This window comes from Polyodon spathula, chromosome 11, assembly GCF_017654505.1.
Source record: "Polyodon spathula isolate WHYD16114869_AA chromosome 11, ASM1765450v1, whole genome shotgun sequence".
In the NCBI taxonomy this organism is placed as follows: Eukaryota; Metazoa; Chordata; class Actinopteri; order Acipenseriformes; family Polyodontidae; genus Polyodon; species Polyodon spathula.
In genome coordinates, this window is record NC_054544.1 from 4,769,208 (window position 1) to 4,795,659 (window position 26,452).

Below are 26,452 nucleotides of genomic sequence, written 5' to 3' on the forward strand. Positions count from 1 at the left end.
AGGTTTTAAACGACCCCTTTAGGACGCCTAGCCAGCCGCTCTCCCCAAGCCGGCAGTGGGCGGGCCTAGCCGAGGTCCCTGTTCCGGCTGCGTGGTGCCTGCCAGGTGCTCAGTCAGAGCCGGTGTGTGTGCGGGACTCGCTGGAGGAGTGAAGGACAGTAAAGCAATTCGGGATCCATGGCTTCCAGGCGCATGAACCTCACCAATATCTGCTTTCTTCTGCTGTATGTCGCCGCAGGTGTGCTAGCGGGGTGAGTGCTTTTGTTCTGTTTGAATTAAAGAGCGATTGTACACATGTTAAACTCTGATTGGTCTAGCAGCACTGTGTGGCTGGACTCCGCAGAGGGACGAGAGAGCAAGGAGATTCACTCCACTGTAAAACTGAGAGCGGCTTATTGAACCGGGTTGGGATCTGCATGGAACAGTATCTGGGATTATCCTGTGACGAGACCCAGAGAGCGCCTCTCCTCGATTCAAAATTCCTATTTAAAAAATCCTCTGTTCATAAGTTGTTCAGTCAGGTCACGATAACATTATCAAAACGGTACAGACCGTATTGCTAATGTTAGGTAACACTCGGGTGTTACGTATTATATTTAGACAAAACTGACGTTTTCTCATCCCAGTGTCCCTCGGTGATTTTATTTGCATTACAGAATCCAATTCTGCAATATGCATATCTGTTCTCGGTCGCTGTCAGCGCGCCCACAGCCTCACTTTTACCCCTGCTTTCACGATCTATCAGCAGTACTTTTGCAATCTCGTTTTCAGTGTTGTTGCACTAGAGACACAAAACAAAGCCATTGAAACAATACAAACAGATGTGACCATGTTTATCACAGCTACAAAACAGTCGTCTCTCTACAAAGCTAAGTGTATCCGAGCAGCTTGTCAGAGACCTATTTGTTTGTTCTTCCTTTTCTAGGCGTGATTTCTACCAGATTTTGGGGGTTTCAAGATCAGCTTCCATCAAGGACATTAAAAAGGCTTACAGGAAACTGGCAATGCAGTTACACCCCGACCGAAACCCCGACGACCCCAAAGCACAGGACAAATTCCAAGACCTCGGGGCCGCCTACGAGGTAAACCGAGATGAAGAGTACAGGGTAACCGAGTGGGTGTTTATCCCTGGCTGGGGCGCAGTCCTTGGCGACGGGGGTTCAGTGCAGGGCCCCCTACGTGGGGTTATTGCGCTCAACAATATCGCTGTACCAGAGCATCACGCAGTTGTAATTCTGTCGTTACGTTGGCTGTAGTGATGTGCGATCAGTATTGGCTGTTCGGTATATTTTTGTTTTAAGAACATAAGAACCGATAAGAAATTTGGTGTGTGGTATTTGGTGTATGATATTTGGTGTATGATATTTGGTGTGTGGTATTTGGTGTGTGGTATTTGGTGCCCCTTTGTCTAATCTATTTGGTGTGTGGTATTTGGTGTATGATATTTGGTGTGTGGTATTTGGTGTGTGGTATTTGGTGTGTGATATTTGGTGTGTGGTATTTGGTGTGTGGTATTTGGTGTGTGGTATTTGGTGTGTGGTATTTGGTGTGTGGTATTTGGTGTGTGGTATTTGGTGTGTGGTATTTGGTGTGTGGTATTTGGTGTGTGGTATTTGGTGTGTGGTATTTGGTGTGTGGTATTTGGTGTATGGTATTTGGTGTGTGGTATTTGGTGTATGATATTTGGTGTGTGGTATTTGGTGTATGATATTTGGTGTATGATATTTGGTGTGTGGTATTTGGTGTGTGGTATTTGGTGTGTGGTATTTGGTGTATGATATTTGGTGTATGTTCAATTCACCTGTTGTTTTTGTTTTATTGTTCCACTCCTACATACAAGTACAAGTCAAATTAGGAATGTAGAAATTTACGAAATATCTGTTTCGTTTCCATTTTAAATATAAACATTTGCCTTAACAAGAAATAACAAAAAAATGCCCTTGTTTTTTAAATTATGAACTAAAACCATAAACTGTAGACCGTATTTCATTAAGTCTAATTTGCGCATGCTTAACAAACATGTAAAACCACTTTCATAATGAAAAAAAAGTGAAGTAACGATTCGGGGGGTCTGTGTGCGCGTTCACATAAGCGTTGTTGTTGAAAACTCTGCCGTTTGCCCTGATTGGTCAAAGAAACTGTGTGGCCGCTGCTGATTTGCGCAATGTTCTGGAGTCAAAGTTGAGATTGCCGGCTGTTTGATCCCAGGGCGCACTAGAAAACATGGAGTGGAGCCAGCTCAGTGTATTATCTGGATTCTTACATTGCAAGTATAGCAATCCCCTCGCCTAAAATAGGATGTGGCATAATCCATTTGCGTTATTGTAAACGCAAATAATTATCACTGAGACTGTGTCCGTTTTTAAAATGCACAATTAGGAGCTGGGAAAACTAAAAGCAGTTATGAATTGTACCCTTGATTTGTGGAACAGTGTCTTATCTACCGATAGATTTCAAATATAGTTATTATCCCTTTCTCTTATACTCTGGCAAGTGCATGGGTTTATATAGGAAACCAAAAGATTAACTGCAAGATTAACCCAAGTATAAATACTTTGGTAAATGTGCTTGATCATTTTACCGTCTTCCTACTCTTTTCCTATAGTTTATAATATGCATCAATCGTAGTTGGTTTGACACATTTTTTAATCTGTCAAACTTCTTTGTGCTTTACAGTGCTTCCCTATGCTTTCCCATGCGTTGACTGTGCGCCGGTATACTGTGCTATGCTTGTACTGTAGCCCACGCGTGGGGATTGATGGGCACAGCTGTGTCCAGGGTGGTGTCACTAACGCCCTGGCTTGCTGATCTGCAGGTGCTGTCTGACGAGGAGAAGCGGAAGCAGTATGACGCGTACGGGGAGGAGGGGTTGAAGGAGGGGCACCACAGCTCCCATGGGGATATCTTCTCCAGGTGAGGATCCAAATCAGCTTGCATTACTGACAGCTGTCAATGGATTAGCCTTTCAGAACCGGCCCTGCTACAGCACATTTACCTCTGTCTGTCTGTCTTTCTGTCCATTTTTCATTTCTGAATTCATTTTTTTTCCTTTTTTTTCCTCAGTTTCTTTGGAGACTTTGGGTTCATGTTTGGCGGTAACCCGCGGCAACAGGACAGGAACATCCCTAGAGGAAATGACATCATAGTCGATCTAGAGGTCACCCTGGAAGAAGTATATTCTGGGAATTTTGTGGAAGTAAGTCGGTCTTCAGATAAGGGCAAAAAAGAAAATGCAGTAAAATGTCTTTAGTGTAAAGGGTGGGAAAGATCCTAATAACAAAGTTCTTGTATGTGTGATGCACGCATGCTGTTAAATGAGTGTAAACACCTACAGTAAACACAGTCATGTCTCCCCTCAGGTGGTTCGGAATAAGCCTGTCGCTAAAGTGGCCTCAGGAAAAAGGAAATGCAACTGCAGACAGGAAATGAGGACGACACAGCTGGGGCCCGGCCGCTTCCAAATGACCCAGGAAGTGGTTTGTGACGAGTGTCCCAATGTCAAGTGAGTCCTGCTGCAGCTGCAGTTTACTTTTGGGGTTGTTAGCAGGGGTCCCGTCGCCAGATTTAATCTTCAAATCTTCTTTATTGTACAGGCAATTCCAGCCATGTGAAGTGTAGTATCTGAAATCACAGGGCGTTCAAGATCGGAGCAGATCAGGACAGAGACTACTGTCAGGCGTAATATCTTAAGTGAAGATATGTCTTGAGAGGAACACCAGGGAGCAGGGGGAGTGGTGTGTGCCTCTGGTGGATTGGGGTGCCGCGTTCTTCTTTCCCTGACTGTCTGGGTGTACAGGCTGGGTAAAGCAGGGGAAGCTCTTGGCTCAGGTGGCTGGTAATATACATGATTTATTATAATTGAAGAATGTTAGTCTGTCCAACCCATCAGCTGGGTGTACTCAGCTTCCCAGACCTGGAGTTCATCTGGGCACGGCACACAGTGTCAGCATCCTCTCTTCCTCATTTCCTCTCTTCTTTGTCCCAGGCTAGTGAACGAGGAGCGCACTCTGGAGGTGGAGATTGAGCAAGGGGTCCGAGACGAGATGGAGTACCCCTTCATTGGGGAAGGTAAGGCCACGTGCATGTCTACATACACTTAGTGGTTTCCCTGGTACATGGCAGCTTCTGGTGACCACATATATTCATTCATTCATTACAGTTATCCCAATTGCACTCCAGGGCTGGTTTAATGTTGTTCAACTTACAAAGCAAATGAAATAATTCCTATCGTTGCATTAGAATCTCTATAATAAACTGTTTGTGAAAATGTTGAATGACCTCTTGAAGGGAAGCCGTCACACATACAAACCGTGACACGTGCTTTCTCATCCTGCTTTGCTCTTTCCAATACTCCAGATGTACAAACTGTAGAAGTTCAGGGATCTGGGACCTAATGTTTTGTGAAGAATCTGTTTTGGAGTCACACTTTGCTCATGGAGACCAGTACCCAGCCCCAGCAGACAAGCCTCCCATTCCCTGCAAACGTTGATCCCATTAAATCAATCTCTCTCTCTTTGTCTCTCTCGCTCTCTCTGTCAGGTGAACCGCACATTGATGGGGAGCCAGGAGACCTGAGGTTCAAGATTAAAGTGATGAAGTAAGAAATCTCAGCTGCTTGTATTTAAGACAGATGTGCTGATTGGGTGGGAGCTGACACATGCCTCACAAGTTCATTAGCGAGTGCGTGACATTGGGAACAATCACTGAAGCTGCAGGACGCCGGTGCTGGAGGGCTGAAACAGTTATTGGCTCTGCTTGTGTTTCTCAGGCACCCCGTTTTTGAGCGGAGGGGAGACGATCTCTACACGAATGTGACAATCTCGCTGGAGGAGGCTTTGGTGGGATTTGAAATGGACATCACACACCTGGACGGACACAAGGTAACGCTGCTGATTAACACTGACCACTCTGCACAGCATCTTCGTCTTGTCTTGTGTAGATGTTATCCTGTGTGTTGGAATGTCATTAAGAAAACTATGTGCAATAGTAGTTCTTGCTGTTGTTGTATTGAAGAATATTTTGTGTGTAGGATGTCTCTTATTATTCTAACGGAATATCATTCTCGCTTTTGCAGTCCTTCAAACTGCTGGACGTGACATCTTTTGTGTTACTTTGATTGTTAAAAAGTAAATAATGCTAGCATGTGCTCTAACAGCGTGAGCTGATGCGCTAGCACTGGGGTTCTAGTTCCACATACTCTAACCGCGTGGGGTGATAGCACTGGGGTTCTAGTTCCACATACTCTAACCGCGTGGGGTGATAGCACTGGGGTTCTAGTTCCACATACTCTAACCGCGTGGGGTGATAGCACTGGGGTTCTAGTTCCATGTACTCTAACCGCGTGGGGTGATAGCACTGGGGTTCTAGTTCCATGTACTCTAACCGCGTGGGGTGATAGCACTGGGGTTCTAGTTCCATGTACTCTAACCGCGTGGGGTGATAGCACTGGGGTTCTAGTTCCATGTACTCTAACCGCGTGGGGTGATAGCACTGGGTTTCTAGTTCCATGTACTCTAACCGCGTGGGGTGATAGCACTGGGGAGTTCCATGTACTCTAACCGCGTGGGGTGATAGCACTGGGGTTCTAGTTCCATGTACTCTAACCGCGTGGGGTGATAGCACTGCGTGGGGTGATAGCACTGGGGTTCTAGTTCCATGTACTCTAACCGCGTGGGGTGATAGCACTGGGGTTCTAGTTCCATGTACTCTAACCGCGTGGGGTGATAGCACTGGGGTTCTAGTTCCATGTACTCTAACCGCGTGGGGTGATAGCACTGTGGTTCCAGTTCCATGTACTCTAACCGCGTGGGGTGATAGCACTGGGGTTCTAGTTCCATGTACTCTAACTGCGTGGGGTGATAGCACTGGGGTTCTAGTTCTATGCTGATGGACGCTGTTGAATCTGTCTCAATTTGAAGGTGCACATCATCCGGGACAAGATCACAAAGCCAGGCGCTAAGCTGTGGAAGAAAGGAGAGGGCCTGCCCAACTTCGACAACAACAACATCCGCGGCTCACTGATCATCAGCTTCGATGTGGAGTTTCCACGAGAGCAGCTGTCCGAGCAGCAGAAGAAGGGTGAGGCGCGCAGGGCCCACATGCTCACTCACTGCTTACTCGCACGATGAGATTTCTTTCTTTTTTTTTTTTTTTTAATGTCCTGGTAATTGCAGCTACAGAATAGTTCCTTGAATCTTACCAGACGGTTTACAGACTGTGTACGTCCACTGCACGGGGCTCAGATGTTAACTGTCATGTGCTGTTGTAGGAGGTTGCTGCTGTTATGATGCATTATTTGAAAATTCTGAATTGGGGGTGTAGGGAAGAGGGATTTAATATAAAATTGGGACTGGAACAAAAGAAAGTTAATAATTTAATAAGACACACCTGAGCTTGTTACCTGTACACTGTGGTTAATCAAGCTTGTAGTAAAACCTGGAATGGGTGAAACAGCTATGCAGTTGTCTTATTTCCATACCTGTATGAAGAAAGAAAGAAATAGCATTGCAGTGTGGTGGACTGTTATTGCAGTGTGGGGATCACATGCTGTTCTCAGAAGGCAGGACGAGGTGAGGGTGTTTGCTAACCCTTTTGTTCCCTGTATTTGATGTTCCTGCCTCTCACACGTGCTCTGCTTCTTATTTCAGGTATCCGAGAGCTGCTGAAACAGGAGCCGATACAGAAGGTTTACAATGGGCTGCAAGGTTACTGACCACAAGCAAAAGGGACTTTATAAAACAAAAAGAAACCTGCATTCTGGGGTTGTATTTATTATCATCAGTCTGGGTTTTTTTGTTTTTTAAAAGTTTTGAAAGTTTTTTGAGAAATGGATGTCCTGTTTTCTTAAAATCTGTAAATTTTGTAAAGGATTGGGGGTAGGTTAGATAGGGGAGGCTGAAGAATATTTGAACCCTTTTAAAAGTGGAACAGGAAGGTGCAGGTGTTACTCATTGGCGTCTGAAGCCCAGCTCCGGTCCATGTGCCCCCTCTACAGGTCCCGCCAGCTCCAGGGGGTGCACCGAAGGACTCCCATTTACAAGCGCACCATACCCCAGCCCACCCCCTGCTGGCTGCAGGACTCTGCAAACTTGTGTCCTGATCACCAGCGGCTGGTCCCTCAAACGTCCCATTGCTAAACACTCACCTGATTTGTCCCCCACCTCTTCTCGGTCTCAAACTCCTTTGATTATTTTTTAAGTGTTGGCCGATTTCTTTTCCTTTTTTAGTTATTTTTATTTTCTTTTAACATGTTTTTTTTTTTTTTTTTTTTTTTTTTTACATGCCTTTGAATGGTTGGGGGTTGCTTCTCAAATTGTGTATTGTGTGTGTGTGTAGGAGGTGTGTGGGGCTCCCATACTGTAAGAACATCTGTAAAAAATAAATAAATAAATAAATCCTGGGACGGCGTGCAGGGAACAACGCTGCTGAATGTCCACAAGCTCCACACACTGCCCTCTCCTTACCCCTCACTGCTCCAGCAGCAGCCTGGCTGTGGACTCCTCTTGTCTTCCTCACCGTCATGTGCTACTTTAACCCACGCTGCATTCTGTCCAACGTCCTCAATTGAGGCGTCCACATCGTGTAAATTATAGTCAGAAAGTGTGTGTGTGTGTGTGTGTGTGTGTGTGTGTGTGTATATATATATATATATATATATATATATATATACACATACACACCTATTATTTTGTTTTTTTTAAAAGGTAAATGGGAAGCTTGTGGTTGGCATGAGTGTGGTCAAATAAAATTTAATTTTCATCTCAAAACTACAATTAAAATGTTTCTAATAATTCTAATGTTGAAGGTATGTGTCTGAATTAGTATTTTCTGTTGTTTTGAACGCTCTTCAGTGTGGTGTTGTTTCATGCTGGTCTCTGCTAGGAGGAGCACTGAACAGTCTAGTAAAGCGACAGTTGATCTGAAGTGATTCGTGACTAGTCTCCCGTCGCAAGGTTGGGGGGTCATTGGGAAGCACGTGGTTTCAGATGGAAGGAAGTGCAGCAGGGGTTGTAATCCACCAACATAAACCTTACAGTTCAGAACATTCAGAAATACTTTGAAAACACCCCATGCAGTTTTAAATATACTGTTGTGCACAAGCGGCATGTTCATAAATAGTGCACCAGACTTGTGATGGTTTAAAAATCCCAGAACAAGTTTTGAACAAGAGGAACTTGGTCCAGTCGACTCTTAAAGGATCCCATTAATTCAGAATCAACAACAGGGTTTGGGGACCTGTGGGAACCCATTCCATACTCCCCAGCTGTATCAAGAAGTGCCTCTCACCCTCTTTCCACTGTGATATCTGCTCCTGTGCAGCGCTTGACAGAGTTAACCCCAGTCACAATGTTAATTCCTTTTAGTGTTTTAATCTTCAAAAAGTCCCCTCTAAACAGATTCTCTTGCCTCCATGATGTTCAGAAATCATACCTTATAACCCTGTAAACCTCCAAAGCTGCACTGTCCTATTTGTAGTCCAGGGAGCAGCACTGATGCAATAGTAAGTGCAGTGTCCCGGTGCATTATATATCTCCTTTGGTTTGTACTCTATACTTTTCGTTGTGTAAACAAGCATTCTGTTTGACACTTGAATTCCTTCAACACACTGCCTGGTTACACACAGCGATGAATCTCAATAGTTCATATTTCTAAATATGGAACACTCATAAGGATTCACACATCTAGAAAGGGCAATGAGCCCGAGAGAGAAAGAAAGTACACTTATCTCGTGTGCAAGTCTTACCGTTTCGGGGCCAGGAGATACGTGGTAAATTATTGAGGTTTATATCTTTCGGTCAGCCAGCACTGTTTTTTTTTTTTTTTTTAATTTTTTTAAACTAAAACATTCTAATACATGGTCGACATTAGGCCGCCTGCTCAATAATGAACAATTTATCGTTCATTAAAATAGTTTTTGGCAGAAATCCGTCTCAAAATGTTTTAAAGACTTCAAAGGCAGTGGCAGTACACAATAGAGCAGGAATCCAGATTATAGGATTGCCCATTGGTACAAGTTCTGTGAGTTATTATATTTCTGCTGTAGAAACGATCTGTTTAATTATTAAGAATGATTTAATTTAATTGCGTTTCAATTATTTCAGCTCAGTACGAGTGCCTTGTCTAAGCAAAGCCGGATGCTGCACGTGCAGTTTAGATTGAAAATTAACCCAATCAACCGCTTTTTATTTAAAAAAATAAACATTACAATAGAATAAAACAGTTTACTGGTGTATCGGTTTCAATGTAACAGGTACAGATACAATACCTTATTACACTGTAATCACGTTATTGCTGTTGTCGTGTGAGGAAAATGTTACTCGGCCGTGAATTTGAAACAATACCTGTAACGTTCATTTATATGTAAATGAGATACACGGCCGATGGTTCCTGTGCTGTAGGTCGCATGGTGTGATTTCAGTTTTGCATTGGGTGGAGTTTGATGTACAACACAGCAAGTGATTGGGTATCAGAAACCAACAGGCACTGTCATCTACCGCGTCCTTTCAGAAATCTGAATATCCCAAATGAAGGGTTAAAATATATAAAAAAAATATCTACAACTAAGAGAATGGTGGTGGGGGGCAGTGATCGTGTTGCTTGTCCTAATAAGAGTCATTCAAATGAATTCTGAAACCTTAGTTAAGGCTCCTTTAATTCCATCAAATAATGTAACACCTGTTAGCACGAATTGAAAAGCCGATATCATAAAAAAATACAACTAGTTAAACGTGTAGCCTATGTTTGCTTTAAACCGTTGTGAATAATGGCTAATTGATTGTCAGTCTCAATATACAACATTTGAGTCTATTACACTGGTACATGCATATTTTTTTTTTATTATTATTATTTATTTTATTTTTAATGATCAAGTTCAAAGAACCTTGTAAACATAATGGCATGTTTTTTTTATAGGGAGACAGAGGGTGTGCCAAGCACTGCCATTCGAGCGATCTCACTGCTGAAAGAACTGAACCACCCAAATATAGTGAAGTAAGAAATAGCGTGTCTCTCGCTTGCTCTCCTTTCCAGTGTCAAGAGAACAGCTAACCCTAACCCTAGTACCCACCCAGTCTCTTTATATATTTATATGGGTAATAATAATAATAATAATAATAATAATAATAATAATAATAATAATAATAATAATAGGCAGGTACTAATTGGATGGTACATGATTGAAATCTTTAAAATCTTAAAAGGAGTTGACATAGTTAATCCTAACCAGTACTTTAACCGCAGTAAAGAAAGCAGGACTAAAGGACACAGATAGGGGTGAGGGTGTGGAACAGGTTACCTAAAATCACTTGGATCTTTTAAGACCCAACTTGACACAAAGTTTTAAGATCAATCAGCTACTAGGAATTGGGCGTTAGTCACATCTAATGGTTAGATCTGACTGGAAGATGCAATGCAGGTAGATAGAAGTGGATTGATAAGGTGACACATGCAGTTAATGTGGTCTGCAATAGATCTGATTGAAAGATGCAATTCAAGTGTTCTATAATGAGTTTAGTTGTGTGACAGACAAGTGAATATGTTTAATAAGTGAAGTGCTCAGCAACAGTCTGGCTGTGACTGTTTCTTTGGTGTCATTTTGCTGAAATAAACTAAACAGTGATATGTAGAGGTACTTTTGTATGGAAATAGAAAACACTTTGTAATTAACTGAAATTAGTATACATAGGAAATGTATGAGGAATTTTCTTCATTTTTTTTATATTTTATGGAGGTTGTGTATTGTGGACTGTGGGTCTTGAATTACTTAATTGCTTGCTAACGATCTTGTGTGTCCTGTTTTGGCTGGGTTTGTTTGTCATATTGCTGAATGTCATTCACACTGAAAAGAAGCTGTACCTGGTGTTTGAGTATCTGGACCAGGACCTGAAGAAATACATGGACTCGTCCCAGCCCTTGGGGATGCCCCTGCCCCTGGTCAAGGTGAGTGCATTCACACAGTGCCCTGGCAGAGAGGACTAGCACTGTCAGAAATCCCAATCAGACTCCTGATTCCTAAACATTCAGTACACTATACAGTCTAGCACATCCTATCCTGTGTACACATGTCATCCAGTGCAGAGCACACGTTTATGTTTAATAGTTGACCAGGTTATGAGTATAGTCTTTGTTTTTATGATTTCTAATAAGTGGGTGTCTCTTACTATGCAAGATATCATTTCATTAAAACAACAGGAGACCACATGTTTTTTATTGACTAGAAAAGTACAAAATCTGGGCTGCTTAGTACATAGCTGGAGTGCTGAAGATACCTAAAATCTGTCCTCTCTCTCTCTCTCTCTCTCTCTCTCTCTCTCTCTCTCTCTCTCTCTCTCTCTCTCTCTCCAGCGTATTTACTGGCACGCTAATGTTTTATGAATATGACCCAATGAGTATGCACTTTTTCACTAGCCTCCCTCTTTCTTCCCCACCCCCTTCTCTATGTGTTTCAGAGCTACCTGTTGCAGCTTTTGCAGGGCATCTCGTTCTGTCACTCTCACAGGGTGATTTACCAGGACCTGAAGCCTCAGAACCTGCTCATATCCGGGCCGGCACCTTCAAGCTGGCAGACTTCGGGCTGGCCCGGGCCTTCGGGGTGCCCCTGCGCACCTACACCCACAACTTTACTGATTAACATGCTTCTCAGAGATCTAGCACAGAATCTATTATTGAGGTTATGGATGAGAAATAGCCAAGTATCGTATGTGTTTGCTTGTGATTGCTGTTATCAAATAAGTCAAATATCATATTGATAAAGATATAATAGACAATCATAGCAGTGTTTATAGGACACTGCAATATAAAGTCTGTACCACATATGTTCTCTGAGATATGAGGCTTAACAAAGCTTTGTAATATTACTGCCACAAAATGGTTTATTCTTCCTGTATGATGAAACTTAACCTAGTTAATCACTGAATAAGATGTGTATGAAGTATAAAGCCAATATCTGAAAGCGTTGGTCTTTATCATCTGAAATCCAAAGATTCACATCACCGCAATGAAGCACCATCTACTGGTTAAACATTGTAATTCGTAATTGACTGATTTAATTGAGTGATTTTACACATGATTTGGAAGACAACATTATATAGGGTAAGTAAAGCAGTTCCTGGCACTAAGTGAAAACTATTTTGGTTATCATTTCATCATTAGTAAAGTTTCAGAAATGCTGTCCTTTTGTAGCTTCTGTTCCCTTGGGTGTTGTTGGTCTCTTTTCCTCACGAGTGAAGTTGTTCTGCACATTCCCTACTCGCAGGTAGCTGAAGCCCTTTTCCCTCCTGTATCTGTCTCCTGTATTAGGTGGTGACTCTGTGGTACCGCGCTCCCGAGATCCTGCTGGGCTGTAAATACTACTCCACTGCTGTCGATATCTGGTGCATTGGCTGCATCTTCGCTGAGATGGTGGGACTGAGAGAGGGAGAGCTCCAGGGCAGGGGGCTCAGTGTATTCTCAATGATTGATAGTTTGATAGTGTTAGCAATGCAGGTCGTGGCTTTGAAGAGTGACAAGCATGGAGTTCATCTTGTGAGACTTGTGGCAAGGTTTGTCCATCCTGCACTGAAGAGCCAAAGAGCTAGTGGGTTGAAGCTATTGAGGGTGCTGTTTTCAGTACTTTAGTGTCTTTAGTGTTTAATAGCAGTTCTGCTCCATGTTCTCATGACTGCCTCACCCCCTCTCAGGTTTCCAGGCACCCGCTGTTCCCTGGAGACTCTGAGATCGACCAGCTCTTCCGTATCTTCCGCATGGGCAGGACTTGCTGCTGGTCAGTGAGGAGATACACTGGGAGGGAGGCAGTGTTGGTCTAGTGGTTAAAACTGAGGGACTGGGAGGAAAGCAGTGTGGCCTAATAATAATAATCTTTATTTTTATATAGCACCTTTCATAGTGGAACACCATCACAAAGCGCTTTAGACTGGGACCCTCCCAGTCCCTCTGTCTAAAAGCATTTTAGACTGAGGGACTGGGAGGGAGGCAGTGTGATCTTGTGCCTATTCGGCAATTTAATTAGAATTTAATTTTTTATCTAATTTTTTTCAGCAACTCTTGCAGCATGATCCCAGCCGACACATTTCCGCCAAGGCAGCTATTAGTCACGATTACTTCCAAGACGTGGCAACACAGACACCTGTCCTGCAGGGCTGAGTCTAACACTTCTTCTTGTAGGATTAAACTTTGAGGCTCCCATACTGGAATCTTTTGCAGCAACACAAAATGTGGCACCTCTTTGTTCTATACACTAGTATTAAACAACATGCACGGAGATGCCCTTTCTAGTTTGGAAAGTTTTCAGGTTGAAAGAAGTTTTTAAAGTATGCTGTGTCTCTCTCTAGTGGTGCAGGGATGTATTGCATCTGAACACCAAGTTTGCTCTGTGTTAATATGGATTCCTCTTCCTTTTAAAGTTTCTATATTTATGTCTCTATCCTTGTAAGGCTGTTCTTAACATAATGCAGTCTGTCTTATTGTCTGTTTGCAACCTTGTATAGACAAAATGAATTAAGATTACTCATGCATGAGTCTTGTGTGCTTATTTGTTAATTCATTTTTGTTTTAAGGTCAAGGCTGATTTACCTGAGATGTAGTTTTGTAACAGGAAAGATCTGGAAGATGGATCCATTCTTTTACTACATTTATATCTGCTACACAGAAAACACATGACCTTCCTTCAGTGTCTGTCACATACATTGTATTGATATCCATACCATAATGTTTATTCAATAAACAATTGAAATTGCATCCATATATCATGCTTCAGTAAAATAAATGGCATTACATTTTTTGCAGACTCATTAATTCGTATTACTGATTTATTCCTTTGAGGGTCACATGAAACTTGATGTTTGAATAGTACAACTATTGTAGCTGGGAATGTAAAAGATGATGCATTCATTGAGTATCTCTATTGGGTTGCTCTTTGCTGTGCTGGATTCACATTCTTCTTCAAGAAGGACAGGAGTGTTGAGGTAAATATGTGTTTTTGTATTCTTTTCTCTAAAACTCCTTTTAGAAAGTATTTCTTATTCATATGCCATGGGTTGTGTGCATTCCATTAACTCTTAACTCTGCCCAGTCAACCTTGCACATGATAGGAATGAGGAATACTTATATTATGAGAATCTCATTTTTTACTTTCATTCCTGTAGAGTTTATATTTTCATTATTTACTGAGACGTGTTTGTCTTTTGTGAAGTAGAAAGGGAAGGCCTATGTGCATTATGACTAACATTAACTGACTGAATTCCCTAGCAAGGCAGGGCACCCTACACCGCACAGTGTGTCCAGCTCTCTCTCTTTTGCAGTGTGTGCTGGTGACTGTGATTGCTGGGTGGTGTGTCACTTTACAGAGCTGTGCTCAGTTCTCTCCAGCTCGAAGCGCATGTCTGCTTCTTCAGAGATGGGCTGCCTTTTCTTTTTCAGTCCCGATGGATTTCTCCAGGGAGCTGCCATGCTTGCTGCTATAGGCTACTTTTCGCTTGTTGACTTGTGTACATATTTTAGTGAAAGTAATGACAAGAAATCTAAATGAGAAATACCTCTGGAAGCACAGTTACACAAACAGCAAACACTATTGAAATAGAGCAGTATAACCTTGCATTGGGACCTGATATAAAGCACTGGTCTCACAGACCCGGATGAGCCCTGATCTTGGACTGCCTAGTGCTGAATTAGTGCTAATGAGGGTCTGTGAAGCCAGGAGAAAACATGCTAAATACAAACATAAGAATGAGTTAAACTATATTTTATTAGAACGTTAGTGTGGGTGGAATTATTATATTGTAATGTTAGATATTTGGTAGGTTTTTCACCCAGGATACATTTAGGCTCCTTTCAGGTGTTATTAGGATGTAAAGTTTGTAAAAAAATATTAAAAGTAAGTACTGTAAAAGAATTCAGTCCTGCTCAAATACATCATGCATACAGCACTGAATATTTTAGCACAAGACTACACTCAGATCAGTAACAATTCAATCACAGCACAGTATGTTCTCAAACTACCTCTGGAGACAAGGGTGATTGCCACTATTGTAGGACTATTTCAATTAGTTTTCTATTAATCAAAAGCAGAGGACTGCCAGTGCCACTGCGCCCTAATAACAGCCTGACCGATTCCAATCACAATTGTGAAAGGACTTTTCTGTGCCTGTCTGTGTGTTTGTCTGTATGTGTACATGTGTGTCTGCTTGTGTGTGTGTGTCTGTCTGTGTGTGTATGTGTATATGTGTGTGTCTGTTTGTGTGTCTTTCTGCCTGTCTCTGTATGTCTTGTATATGGAATACATTTGAATAATATCTGTGGTATCAATAACAGCCAGTAGAGTGCAGCATTGAACTTGAAATAAGTTCTTAGTGCAGAGCTTTCAAACAGTGGACCAAAAACCTATGAGTCTATCAGCCCTGAGTCTATCAGACATTAACACATTAACTTGCTGTGGTATTATCAGAGTATGATCTTCATGGGTCAAACAGCAGTGCCGGTGTTATAGATGACCATACAGATGGAATATCTCAACAAACAGACAGGGAGGATGGACTGTAAAAATCACAACAGTGGTTCTGTAATTGTGCCATTCCGATGAGGTTCTGTACGTTTCAACATGCAATGCTCTCACATCCTGCTCGGTGACCACGACTCTCCGGGTTTATCAGGATGACCGGTCACGCGTCATTCCCACCGCAGCGCGTCCCCAGACCAGCTCTGTGAGTGAGAGAGCTGAGTAAGCTGGCGCGCCCATGGGAACAGCACCTCTTGTGGGTATTACAACAGTGTACACACACAGGGCTCAGAGAACAGGAGCTTGCAGCAGAACAATGACCACACAGCCCCAGCTGACTCATTGCTTCCTCACCGTACTGGGGAATAGGTGGGAAAGCTGACGAGCTGCGCCACAACAACTCCACAATTCCCAGAATATTCCCAGAATTCATATTCGAGTGCAAAAGTATGACCCGAAATACTGCAGAACCAAGCCCCACAATACCAGTCCACTATGGGCTAGGACTGGAGGATAGCGAGGTCAGGGCTATGAACTCAGCACTGCTTCTGCAATATTTCTCTCTGCTGGTTAATTGCATATTGTCTGGCAGGGCTTCACTGTAAACAAGCAATCATGCTAACGCTGAGCTGGGACCATGCTCTATAAACAATGCATCAGTGCGGTACACTTCAAGTTAAAGGAGCTGGTCTCCTTCAAGCAATGACTCCTCAGCAAGACTAGGCAACACGCTTGTCGTATTCACTAGCCTCCTTCCACCTCTGTGTTCGAATCAGGTTCAGGTCACATGTGAAATGAATGTTGGGGGGGGGGTGGGGTGTCTCCCCATTGACATTAGTGTACATGACAGGATCACCACAGCTCAGCACAGTGAGCAGTCTCTGCAGGACTGAATGGCAGATGGGGGGTCGGTGTACCCGGCAGTCCTTGAAGTCATAGTTATAGCTGCATTCTGTTACAGGAATATCTGCATGTCTATTTATTCTTTCTTGGTAAATAGTAAGTTTGATAAATCAAAGCAAGTTTTGTTTTGCACAATTCATCAAGCTACATAATTGCCCATTGAAAGCATATTTTGTCTTCCTTAAATCTTCTTTTTTTTTAAATGTATATGATTGATGTTGCTTTCCAGTGTCAGAGAACATTAGTTCCCCAGAAACAAATATTCATTCCTCCTAGGAACCAATATTTGGGAATTTTCTTGTAACACAGTAATCTTTCTTTGCATATATAGTAAGTCAATATCCATGCAATTTCAACTGAAACTATAATCTTAACATCCCATTCCCAGGCACTGTGGAACCTGACCAGCCTGCGGCTGTGTAACCAGGTTCAGCGGCCGTGCGACCAGGTTCAGTGGCTGGGTGACCAGGTTCAACAGCTGTGTGACCAGGTTCAGCGGCTGGGTGACCAGGTTCTGCGGCTGGGTGACCAGGTTCAGCGGCTGGGTGACCAGGTTCAGTGTCTAGGTGACCAGGTTCAGCGGCTGGGTGACCAGGTTCTGCGGCTGTGTGACCAGGTTCAGCGGCTGGGTGACCAGGTTCAGTGTCTAGGTGACCAGGTTCAGCAGCTGGGTGACCAGGTTCAGTGTCTAGGTGACCAGGTTCAGCGGCTGGGTGACCAGGTTCAGTGTCTAGGTGACCAGGTTCAGCGGCTGGGTGACCAGGTTCAGTGTCTAGGTGACCAGGTTCAGCAGCTGGGTGACCAGGTTCAGCGGCCGTACGACCAGGTTCAACGGCTGTGTGACCAGGTACACGTGTGTGTGTGTGTGTGTGCATGTGTTCATGTGCGTGGGTGCATGTGTGTGCGTGTGTTAGTGAATGTATGTGTGTGAGTGTGTGTGTGTGTGTGTGAGTGTGTGTGAGTAAGTGTGTGTGTGTGTGAGTGTGTGCGTCTGTGTGTGCGCGAATGTCAGATTGTGGATTTCATGTAATCGGTAGAATGAAATGAAATGAGAGTGTGGAGGTACTGTTCAGATCGATGGGGTTCCCAGGGAGCCTGTGTGCCTGTGAAAGCCCCCTTTGTGTGGGGGATGTAAATGAGGTTCTTTCTTGGGGCCGGGTCTCAGCCCTGTGGTGGTGGATCACATTTAATAACTGTGTGGTTAACTGTCAGGAGCACTTAGTTTGATGCTGAGCAGCCCGGCACTCGAGCACTGCCTCTGCTGGCTGTGAGGGCAGCCATCTCCATCAGTGCTCTGCTGGGGAGAGAGAAGCACAGAGAGCAGCTCAACTCACCTGAACCATCTCCATCAGTGCTCTGCTGGGGAGAGAGAAGCACAGAGAGCAGCTCAACTCACCTGAACCATCTCCATCAGTGCTCTGCTGGGGAGAGAGAAGCACAGAGAGCAGCTCAACTCACCTGAATCATCTCCATCAGTGCTCTGCTGGGGAGAGAGAAGCACAGAGAGCAGCTCAACTCACCCGATCCATCTCCATCAGTGCTCTGCTGGGGAGAGAGAAGCACAGAGAGCAGCTCAACTCACCTGAACCATCTCCATCAGTGCTCTGCAGGGGAGAGAGAAGCACAGAGAGCAGCAATACTCACCCGAACCATCTCCATCAGCGCTCTGCAGGGGAGAGAGAAGCACAGACAGCAGCTCTACTCACCCGAACCATCTCCATCAGCGCTCTGCAGGGGAGAGAGAAGCACAGACAGCAGCTCTACTCACCTCAACATTTAACACTGCCTACCAAGACCTACTTTAAAATAGGCTTGCTCTGATCTGCTGCCATTTTAATCGCTGCTGTTTGGAATATTTAATAGTGCGATATTAACAATCCCATTGCCATGTTTTGGAACTGATTGAGTGTGATTGCGTGCTTCTGAAGGTGGCACTAAGGGTTCTCATGAGTGAGGGAGGGAATGGGAGGGGGGCACAGGGGGAGCAATACAGAGATCATTTCAACTTGTCCCTTGTACCTTAAAGGGCTAACCTCGATTAGCTCTAGTCTTGGACTACTTTACCCAAAACAACATTAGCTATTTGAAGATCAAGTACCACACTTAAGGATACTATGTCCCTTATCCAGATTATTGACTACAATGTGTAAAGCTGCTTTTTGCAACACCATTAAACTCCAGAAAAACTTCAGGGGAACACTAAGAGCAATTGGAGCTGGAGGTGTTTATAGTAATGGCTTCTGAGTTGAGGTAGAGCTGCCAGTCTCTGTACCACACTGTGTACAGTGGAGCCCAAGCTGTGTAGGAGTCCAGGTGACTGGTCCCTCCCTCCAGTCCTGCTGCTGCTGGCGTCCCTGGCAGAGGGACCCAGGATCTCCTCTCCTCTCACACTGGCTCCACCTCTCCTCGTCTCGTCCAACAGGCTGCTCCAAGACGGGGTGTATTGGTGGGTGATTGATATATATATATGGATGTGATTATTTTGACAGCAGTTATAAACCCATAAAACCTGACCCCAGTTCCTACTCTTATTGGTTTAAACCATTGAGGCTTATAAGTAATGGTTGATTAGGTGGCGGTGCAGAGTCTCAAAGAGCAATTAGCAGCGGCTTGTCTGGGCACTGGGATGATCAATATGTATCGGATTACCTGTGGGATAGCATAGTGCTAGCGGGAGGAAGCGGGAACTTAACCCAGCAAAAATCGGCATCGCTGCTTATTGAAGAGCCGGCGTCTATTTCATAGGAAAGTTGCATTTGTTTCGATCCTTTTAATAACATGACAGCACAGTTAAATCTGCTCCAATTCCAATTCTAATCAAGGCTCCTGACAAGCCCCTAAATGAAATGTCTGCGCTGTTTATTTCTGGGGTGCTAACTGTTGAATGTGATGTTAATAATATACTATATTGATCCGATAATGACACAGGTGTGGCGTGTTACACAAGGTCACGTGAAGCTCACTATTAGAATTCATCTTTTCAAAGTTATTTATGTATTTACCTCTGGTTGTCTGAAGTATTCGTGTGTTCATTTTTCCCGTTTGAATAATAAGCTAGTGGGGGCCGGTGAATAGAATTTCCTATAGAGCATGGGGCGCATTCAAAGAGCAAAGCGTACTGCAGCTTCGGACACCAGCCACTAGGTGGAGACTGTGACGCTTAGTTTTCATTCCTGTGTCTATTGAGGAAGTCTGCTCACACGCAGGTTACGCGTAATTAGGAAGCATAGACTTACCTGGTTTTAACAAACCGAAAATTGATTAGGCAGAACTATTTAAGCTAACAAACAATAGCCACGCCGCCCCATCCTACACTGCATTCGTGTTGAATTGTATAGTACATTAACAAGAATAAAAATTGGCATGCTTTGCTTTGATTACTTCCAGATTGCAGAGTACTGCTCTGGAAGCCGCACGAATGTAAACGGGGGAGTGGTATTATATTTCCACACAGTGTTTTTGTTAAATGGACATTTAAAAAAAACAATAATAATAATAATAATAATAATAATAATAATAATAATAATAATAATAATAATAATAAGTGCATACCATTCTGATATTTATAACATGTGGGTTTTCTGAATTTTTTTGAACTACCACGTGGGGAACTGCGGTTTGTAAAATGATGCGGGACGGGAATGTCCCAGATCACTTGGATATTTACTGGAACCTCTCAGCGCTATGAAGCTACCTGACAAGCCGAGACGGGGCTTCTCTGGAGCGAGTCTGCTTCCCTAAACACGAACAATGCGTTCCAGATTTGGGAAGTTGGGGATTAAGTTTTGAAGTCTTTGTGCAATGCTAGTCTGCACCGGGAGCCTGCTGGAATACAGAGATCAGACAAACTCAGTTTTACACGATAGAGTGGCTTCAGCCTAATATAACATGCTGCAGCGTTTAGTGGTCTATTAAACAATGTAACTTTACACACAACGGGTTCCCCCCAAGGTCAGCCCGAAATCCTGCACTGCCCGGCTTCCCATCCTCTGTGTCTGATAGCTTTTATTCCAGCTGAGCTGTCAATTAACTAGGCCATTCATTGAACTGGCCATTTGCTTAATGAGACCTTGTGAATTGTTTTCAGCTCTTAGACAGCTGCAGAGGTCAAGTTAACGATAACATTTTATAAGTAACGTGAACTCCGTAACTGCAATTGAAGCTCAATCTAACCCTAACCCTTTCCCATCTCTCTCTCTCTCTCTCTCTCTCTCTCTCTCTCTCTCTCTCTCTCTCTCTCTCTCTCTCTCTCTCTCTCTCTCTCTCTCTCTCTCTCTCTCTCTCTCTCTCTCTCTCTCCGGTGTCGTTGTTTGGTTAAGTTTCCTTTATTCTGTTTATATTACCATTTGTAAATCTTGCCAGAAGCGACCCTAAGGACAAGAGAAACTCATATACAAGCTAATGAACTATTTACAGATAATTCCAGCTGTCAAATAGTCTAGCGCGATGACAAAGTGCAGAGAGCTCTTTGAAAGCGCTGACATCCCCCCTCGCCAGAGTCGTTCAGACGTCTTTCATTTCAGGTAAAAGTTTTTCTGGGGGGTTTGCGCTTCAGACTGTCTGTGAATGGTCTTTTTAAACTCAAGCAAATTAAAGTTATTTCAGGAACCCCTCAGGTCAATTCCATAAAATACAAGAAAGACAGTTTTTTTTTTTTTTTTTTTTTTTTGTTTATATATGTATATATATATATATATATATATATATATATATATATATATATATATATATATATATACACACACACAATTAAAACGAATGCAAAAATTAATCTGATTAAGAAAATATATATTTTTTTAAAAAAAACACACTCACAGCATCGTCCATAAAAACATCATGAAATAAATGATTTTTTAATCATTTCAACTTTTTGTGTACATCAATCGTATTTATTTATTTATTATAATTTTTGTTCTTATCAACATACCCCAGTAATTGTGATGCCCGTATCATAATTTTAAAAATAAATATTTTGCAATCCATTGACAATTATTACCATGAAAAAGAGTGTTGTCATTCAACAGTTTTCTAGAAATAGTGAATTGATTAATGTTGGACAAAAAATAGGATAATAATAATAATAATAATAATAATAATATAATAATAATAATAATAATAATAATAATAATAATACTTCGATAAGTAATAAAAATCATGACCTGTAATATAGAATTAAAAACATGTGAGGGTGTCAGTTGAGCGTCAGTTATTCCCATGTATTTCTAAGGAACGTGGATGGCTACGTGTTGAATTCGTGTAAATATCTCTGTACACCGAGCTCGCCCCACACCAACAGATTCAAAGCATTCCACTCCTCCCGTGCATTCATACACATTCCATCTGGGAAAAACCGTCTGTTGTTTTTAAACGATGTCCTGAAAAGCTGACTTAAAACCCCACCTATCTATTAAACAAGCACTGCTAGAATATAATGCTGTGAAAGACCTGGGACGAGTTTGCTGTTATCATAACCTGTATTAATATTGGATGCGTAATAACACATGCTCTACCAATATTAGAGATGGCATGTATAACTTCAAGATTGTATAATTACAAATCGGTTACAAACAGACCACTGTTGTTGTTGTTATTATTATTATTATTATTATTATTATTATTATTATTATTATTATTATTATTATTATTTTTAGAACTTTTATTCGAATGAATTCGGTTGATTTTCCCAAGGACAGTAAAAGTGCAGAACATAGAAAAATGTCTTCAAAAACTTTGCCCAAAGACTTCTAAACGTGTTTCTGGGCTGTAGAGGCTGAAACAAGGAAGATTTTTTTACATGGGCCTGGAAACAAACGGGGTTTGTTTTCCAAGTTCAAATTTCCAGTTTGCGATGGAACGCTATAGACCTGTGAGATATATATATATATATATATATATATATATATATATATATATATATATATATATATATATATATATATATATATATATATATATATATATATAGGTTTGTTTTGTAAATAGGCTACACAGGACATTTTGTGTTAGTCTTAAACGAACGCATTTTGTGGGGGGGAAAACAACTAAAAACGAAAATATTTTTCAGGACTTCATAAAAATCATGCAAACTTTCTATAACGAACAGGGTCAAATTCACAACACATTTACCACGTGATATTTTTGTTCAGTATTTTTGCACAAGTAAAAGCAAGCTGCTGATGGGAGGGGAGACCGGGTACAATGTCATATTTATTTATTTATTTTACCGTTTCCTCTCAATCGCACAGAGGATTTGAACTATTTTTTACTAGACTTTCATACAAACAACTTACATCCTCTACAAATCCCCATAGTTATCCTGTTTTGAGAGCGGATATGCTTACAGCAAGAGCGCTTGAAATGTAGGTATCCGATAAACAAATAACAGCACATTTCATTTAACTCAAGAACAGAATGTTTTATTGAATAGAATATATTTTTACATAAAGCAAATATTTGTGTTTTTATTTAAAGCAAAAACTGAATATCTTTATTGGGGAAAAACAAAGGTTGTATAAGGACCATTTTTTAATGTCCTACTGTTTTAACTAACAGTGTAGGCCTTTCTAGCAAGAATATGTCACTCTGAGTCGCAATTGTGACATGTGTACATTTTGTTTTCTTAAGTGAAAGCGTCATGTGCCCATAGTTGATCTAATGTTATAATGTTAAACACCTGTTACAACTGGCCCCAAGCAGGGAGCCATTACTAAACCTCGTGTTCCAGCAAGGAACAACTACACTATCGGAGCAATCGATCGTGTCAATGACTAGTTCAGAGACCAGGGGTGTTCAAAAATCAAATCGCAGGGCTTTAGCACAGGCTCTGTGCTAAAGGGCAGGCAGACCTGAACTGAGCATGTGTCGAGTGAGTGATGGCAGCTTGCTTCTGATTGTGGAAATTCAAGACGTTACAACTGTCCCCTGTCTTCCTACTGATCAGTTGAATACCGAAAGTATCTCATGTTTTCATTTTGTGCTGTTGTTATTGGACATCGTTACCCGCCTGGAGATATTGAAGTACTGCTCCGGGTTCTTCATTCGAGTCGGCCTGCTGCGCGCACGAAGCGCGGTATCCCGGTGGTGTACGATTCATTTAACAGGACTCATCTCTGCGCAAATTGATCGGATTAATATGTAGATTGTGACAGAAACAATTAGGAACTGGTAAACGGCTTGTAAAAAAACCAGAAATGAGCCGGTCGTGACCCCTGAATGAAAGCAGTTTTAAATTTGCAGGAGCTGTGTGTGCTGCCACTTTTACTAATACAGTGTAATCTTTGCTGGCGACTAGACCTATCCGCTCAGCAGAGTTATCTACACTTGTCAGCGCTGTAGCCCACGGTGGTGTTTCCGAGCTGTCTTCATGATAAAGCGACATATACAGCGGTGGTGGTAAGCGTACTAAACGCCATTCACCGCATGCCCTATAGCGTGTAGCCTGTGATTGATTAGGTTAACATCGTCTGTGTTCAAAAATAGAAAGCTTTTAAATTAAAAAAGTAAATACCTTAACATACACTTAAAATACCAAAGTTAACCAAATAAACATAAAGGACAGTTAACACTTCAGATACAAAAAATACGAATAATACAATTAGCGTGTCCTCGCTCTTCATATGGGAAAGTTCGTCCAGACACAATTGAAGCGAGCAATGCTGTTCTGCGCTTGTGTTTCTGTGCTGCACGGCTCGCCCAGTCCCTGTATCAGTACGCGGAGGATGGGGTTTGATGATTCGCCTTTCTGTTTGTTTAGGAGTAATGCGGGCCGGATTCACAGGTCTCTCGCCCCACGCCAGACAGTAAGGTCAAAGCGTTAATCCCGGGTTCAAGACACTAACAACATGGCTTTTCCTCATAAAGCGAGGGTTTGTTTTCCTAATTTGGCACTTTGCCTCTGCTATCGACAGTGGGCCCGTTATTCCGTCCGGAGATGGAGACGTTTCCCGATAACGGTAGTAGCTACTGGGGGTTTAAATGTGCTTCTTACGGTTTAAGGCAGCGGCTTTCGAGCGATGTGAGTTTCTCAAAACCTCATGTGGGACAACAACGTTACGAGCGATCTTGAAGTGCACTTGAGATGTCTGATCAGCACCAAGAGCTGTTTGATTAGCATTAAGAGCAAGCGCGTTTGAAACTGATGACTTCGCTTACAAAGCGTGCATATATATATATATAAACACCCCCCTCTCTCTCTCTCTCTCACTCCTCCCCCCTCTCTCCTCTCTCTCTCTCTCTCCTCTCTCTCTCTCTCTCTCTCTCTCTCTCTCTCTCTCTCTCTCTCTCTCTCTCTCTCTCTCTCCCTCTCTCTCTCTCTCTCTCGTCAAATGAAAATGACGTAGAAGCTTAATAATTATTATGTCTAGCATTAAAAAACATACAAAAGATTAAAAGGACAACGGGAAATCGAGTCAGGATGAACACAAGGCCATTCTAAACTGTTTACAAGCTGAAAAATTAAGTGGGCAGATATATTACCGAGGCAGTCGTGTTTGTCTGGTTAGGTATTGCGCTGTGCTTTCAATGGTGTCACAATGCATTAAATACCCAGGAACATTTTCACCGTGACTTGAGAGCACTCTTGAACTCGAGCAGGGGGTCAATAGCTACTGGAGTTACTGGAGGTGCTGATCGGCAAACACTGCAGCTCCTGAACGTGGATCTTACATAAGAAAGTTTATAAACGAGAGGAGCGCATTCGGCCCATCTTGCTCGTTTGGTTGTTAGTAGCTTATTAACACCAGAATCTCACCAAGATTTGGTTCAAGTAGCTTTCGGCAAACGACCCCCAGGTCAGTGATAATGCGGACAGCATCCCTGTCGAGTCCACACCAACCCCCCAACAACACAGCATTTAGCTCTTTCTTGCTGGTTATGTAACATTAGCTTGTTCTTGTGTGTGTGGTCTATGTGAACATCACAGTGTTTCCGAGCTGCGGTTATGCAGGCACAGGCAGACGGCGACGCTGAGCGCACCCCTCGGGGCAGGCAGTGCTGCTGGGGGTCAGTAAGCAGGACAGACAGCGACTATTCACCCTGGGTTCCTTTCATGTTGACCCCACCTAACCTTCACTGAACTCGATGCTATATTTATCTGAAAGGAAGTGTCCAAGCGACCCCGCTTTGCAACCTGTCTTTTGACAGATCCAAAGATAAGCCTCGTTTAAAAGTACTTTTCTGTAAACGAGTGCTGTCGAGTAAACCAGGACTGACATTGAGATTACACCGTCTTTCTGCAGCTCACCAGTCATGTTTTAACCCCTTACGAGAAAGTCAAGCAGACAAACGTTCCGGTTTCTTCACCGCGCTGCAACGAGGTTATAAAGTGCGGTGTGTCCCTGTGTTGTATCGTGTCCAGTCTGTCAATTGTGCTACACGGATGAATGCACGTGTATTTAATACGCTATTAACACGTTACATAAACACCCAGGTTGTTTGTAAAAGCCGACAATAGCATAATTGTGTGCACGTGTGTGTGTTTTTTTTTTTTTTTTTTTTTTTTTTTTTTGCTTTTAATCTCGTCGCATTGATACGATAAGCAGGGTGCAGACAGGGTTTCCTGCTCATACAGTCGCAACACACCCTCGGGTGCGCATGGTTCGCGTTTCTGTCTTCCGGGGACAGTGTATATTGACTGTTGTTTAATACTGTATAGTTAGTTGGTTACTCACCTCTAGACCCAAACAGGCTAAACTCTGGAAAATGAAAACAAAATCGTGATCCCCCGATGTGTCTTTTAATTTGGTTTGCAGGTGAGTCGAGCTGAAACACGCTGTCAGAGTCTCCAGGTTTCGTATATATATATATATATATATATATATATATATATATATATATATATATATATATAGAGAGAGAGAGAGAGAGAGAGAGAGAGAGAGAGAGAGAGAGAGAGAGAGAGAGAGCGAAGGTGAATGAGGGAAAAAAATTACAATAAATAGATTTATTTCAGAATTTTATTTTTTGCAAAACTCCAAAAAAGTATTCATACCCTTTGATGCTGTGATAGTATTGTTTACATGGTGCTAGCAATTCCAATATGATAATGCAGATCCCAGTTCT

The 26,452-nt window shown here is 42.5% G+C and overlaps 1 protein-coding gene across 1 annotated transcript; it reads left to right on the forward strand.

The window, feature by feature from the left end:
* The first annotated feature begins 74 nt into the window (after positions 1–74).
* On the forward strand, positions 75–7,571 carry dnajb11 (DnaJ heat shock protein family (Hsp40) member B11). The gene is made up of 10 exons (XM_041263051.1): positions 75–251; positions 926–1,082; positions 2,816–2,913; positions 3,064–3,196; positions 3,360–3,502; positions 3,986–4,068; positions 4,540–4,597; positions 4,769–4,880; positions 5,919–6,078; positions 6,648–7,571. The coding sequence occupies exons 1-10, from the start codon at positions 178–180 to the stop codon at positions 6,710–6,712; spliced, it is 1,083 nt and encodes a 360-aa protein (XP_041118985.1). The 5' UTR covers positions 75–177; the 3' UTR covers positions 6,713–7,571.
* Positions 7,572–26,452: the final 18,881 nt, after the last annotated feature.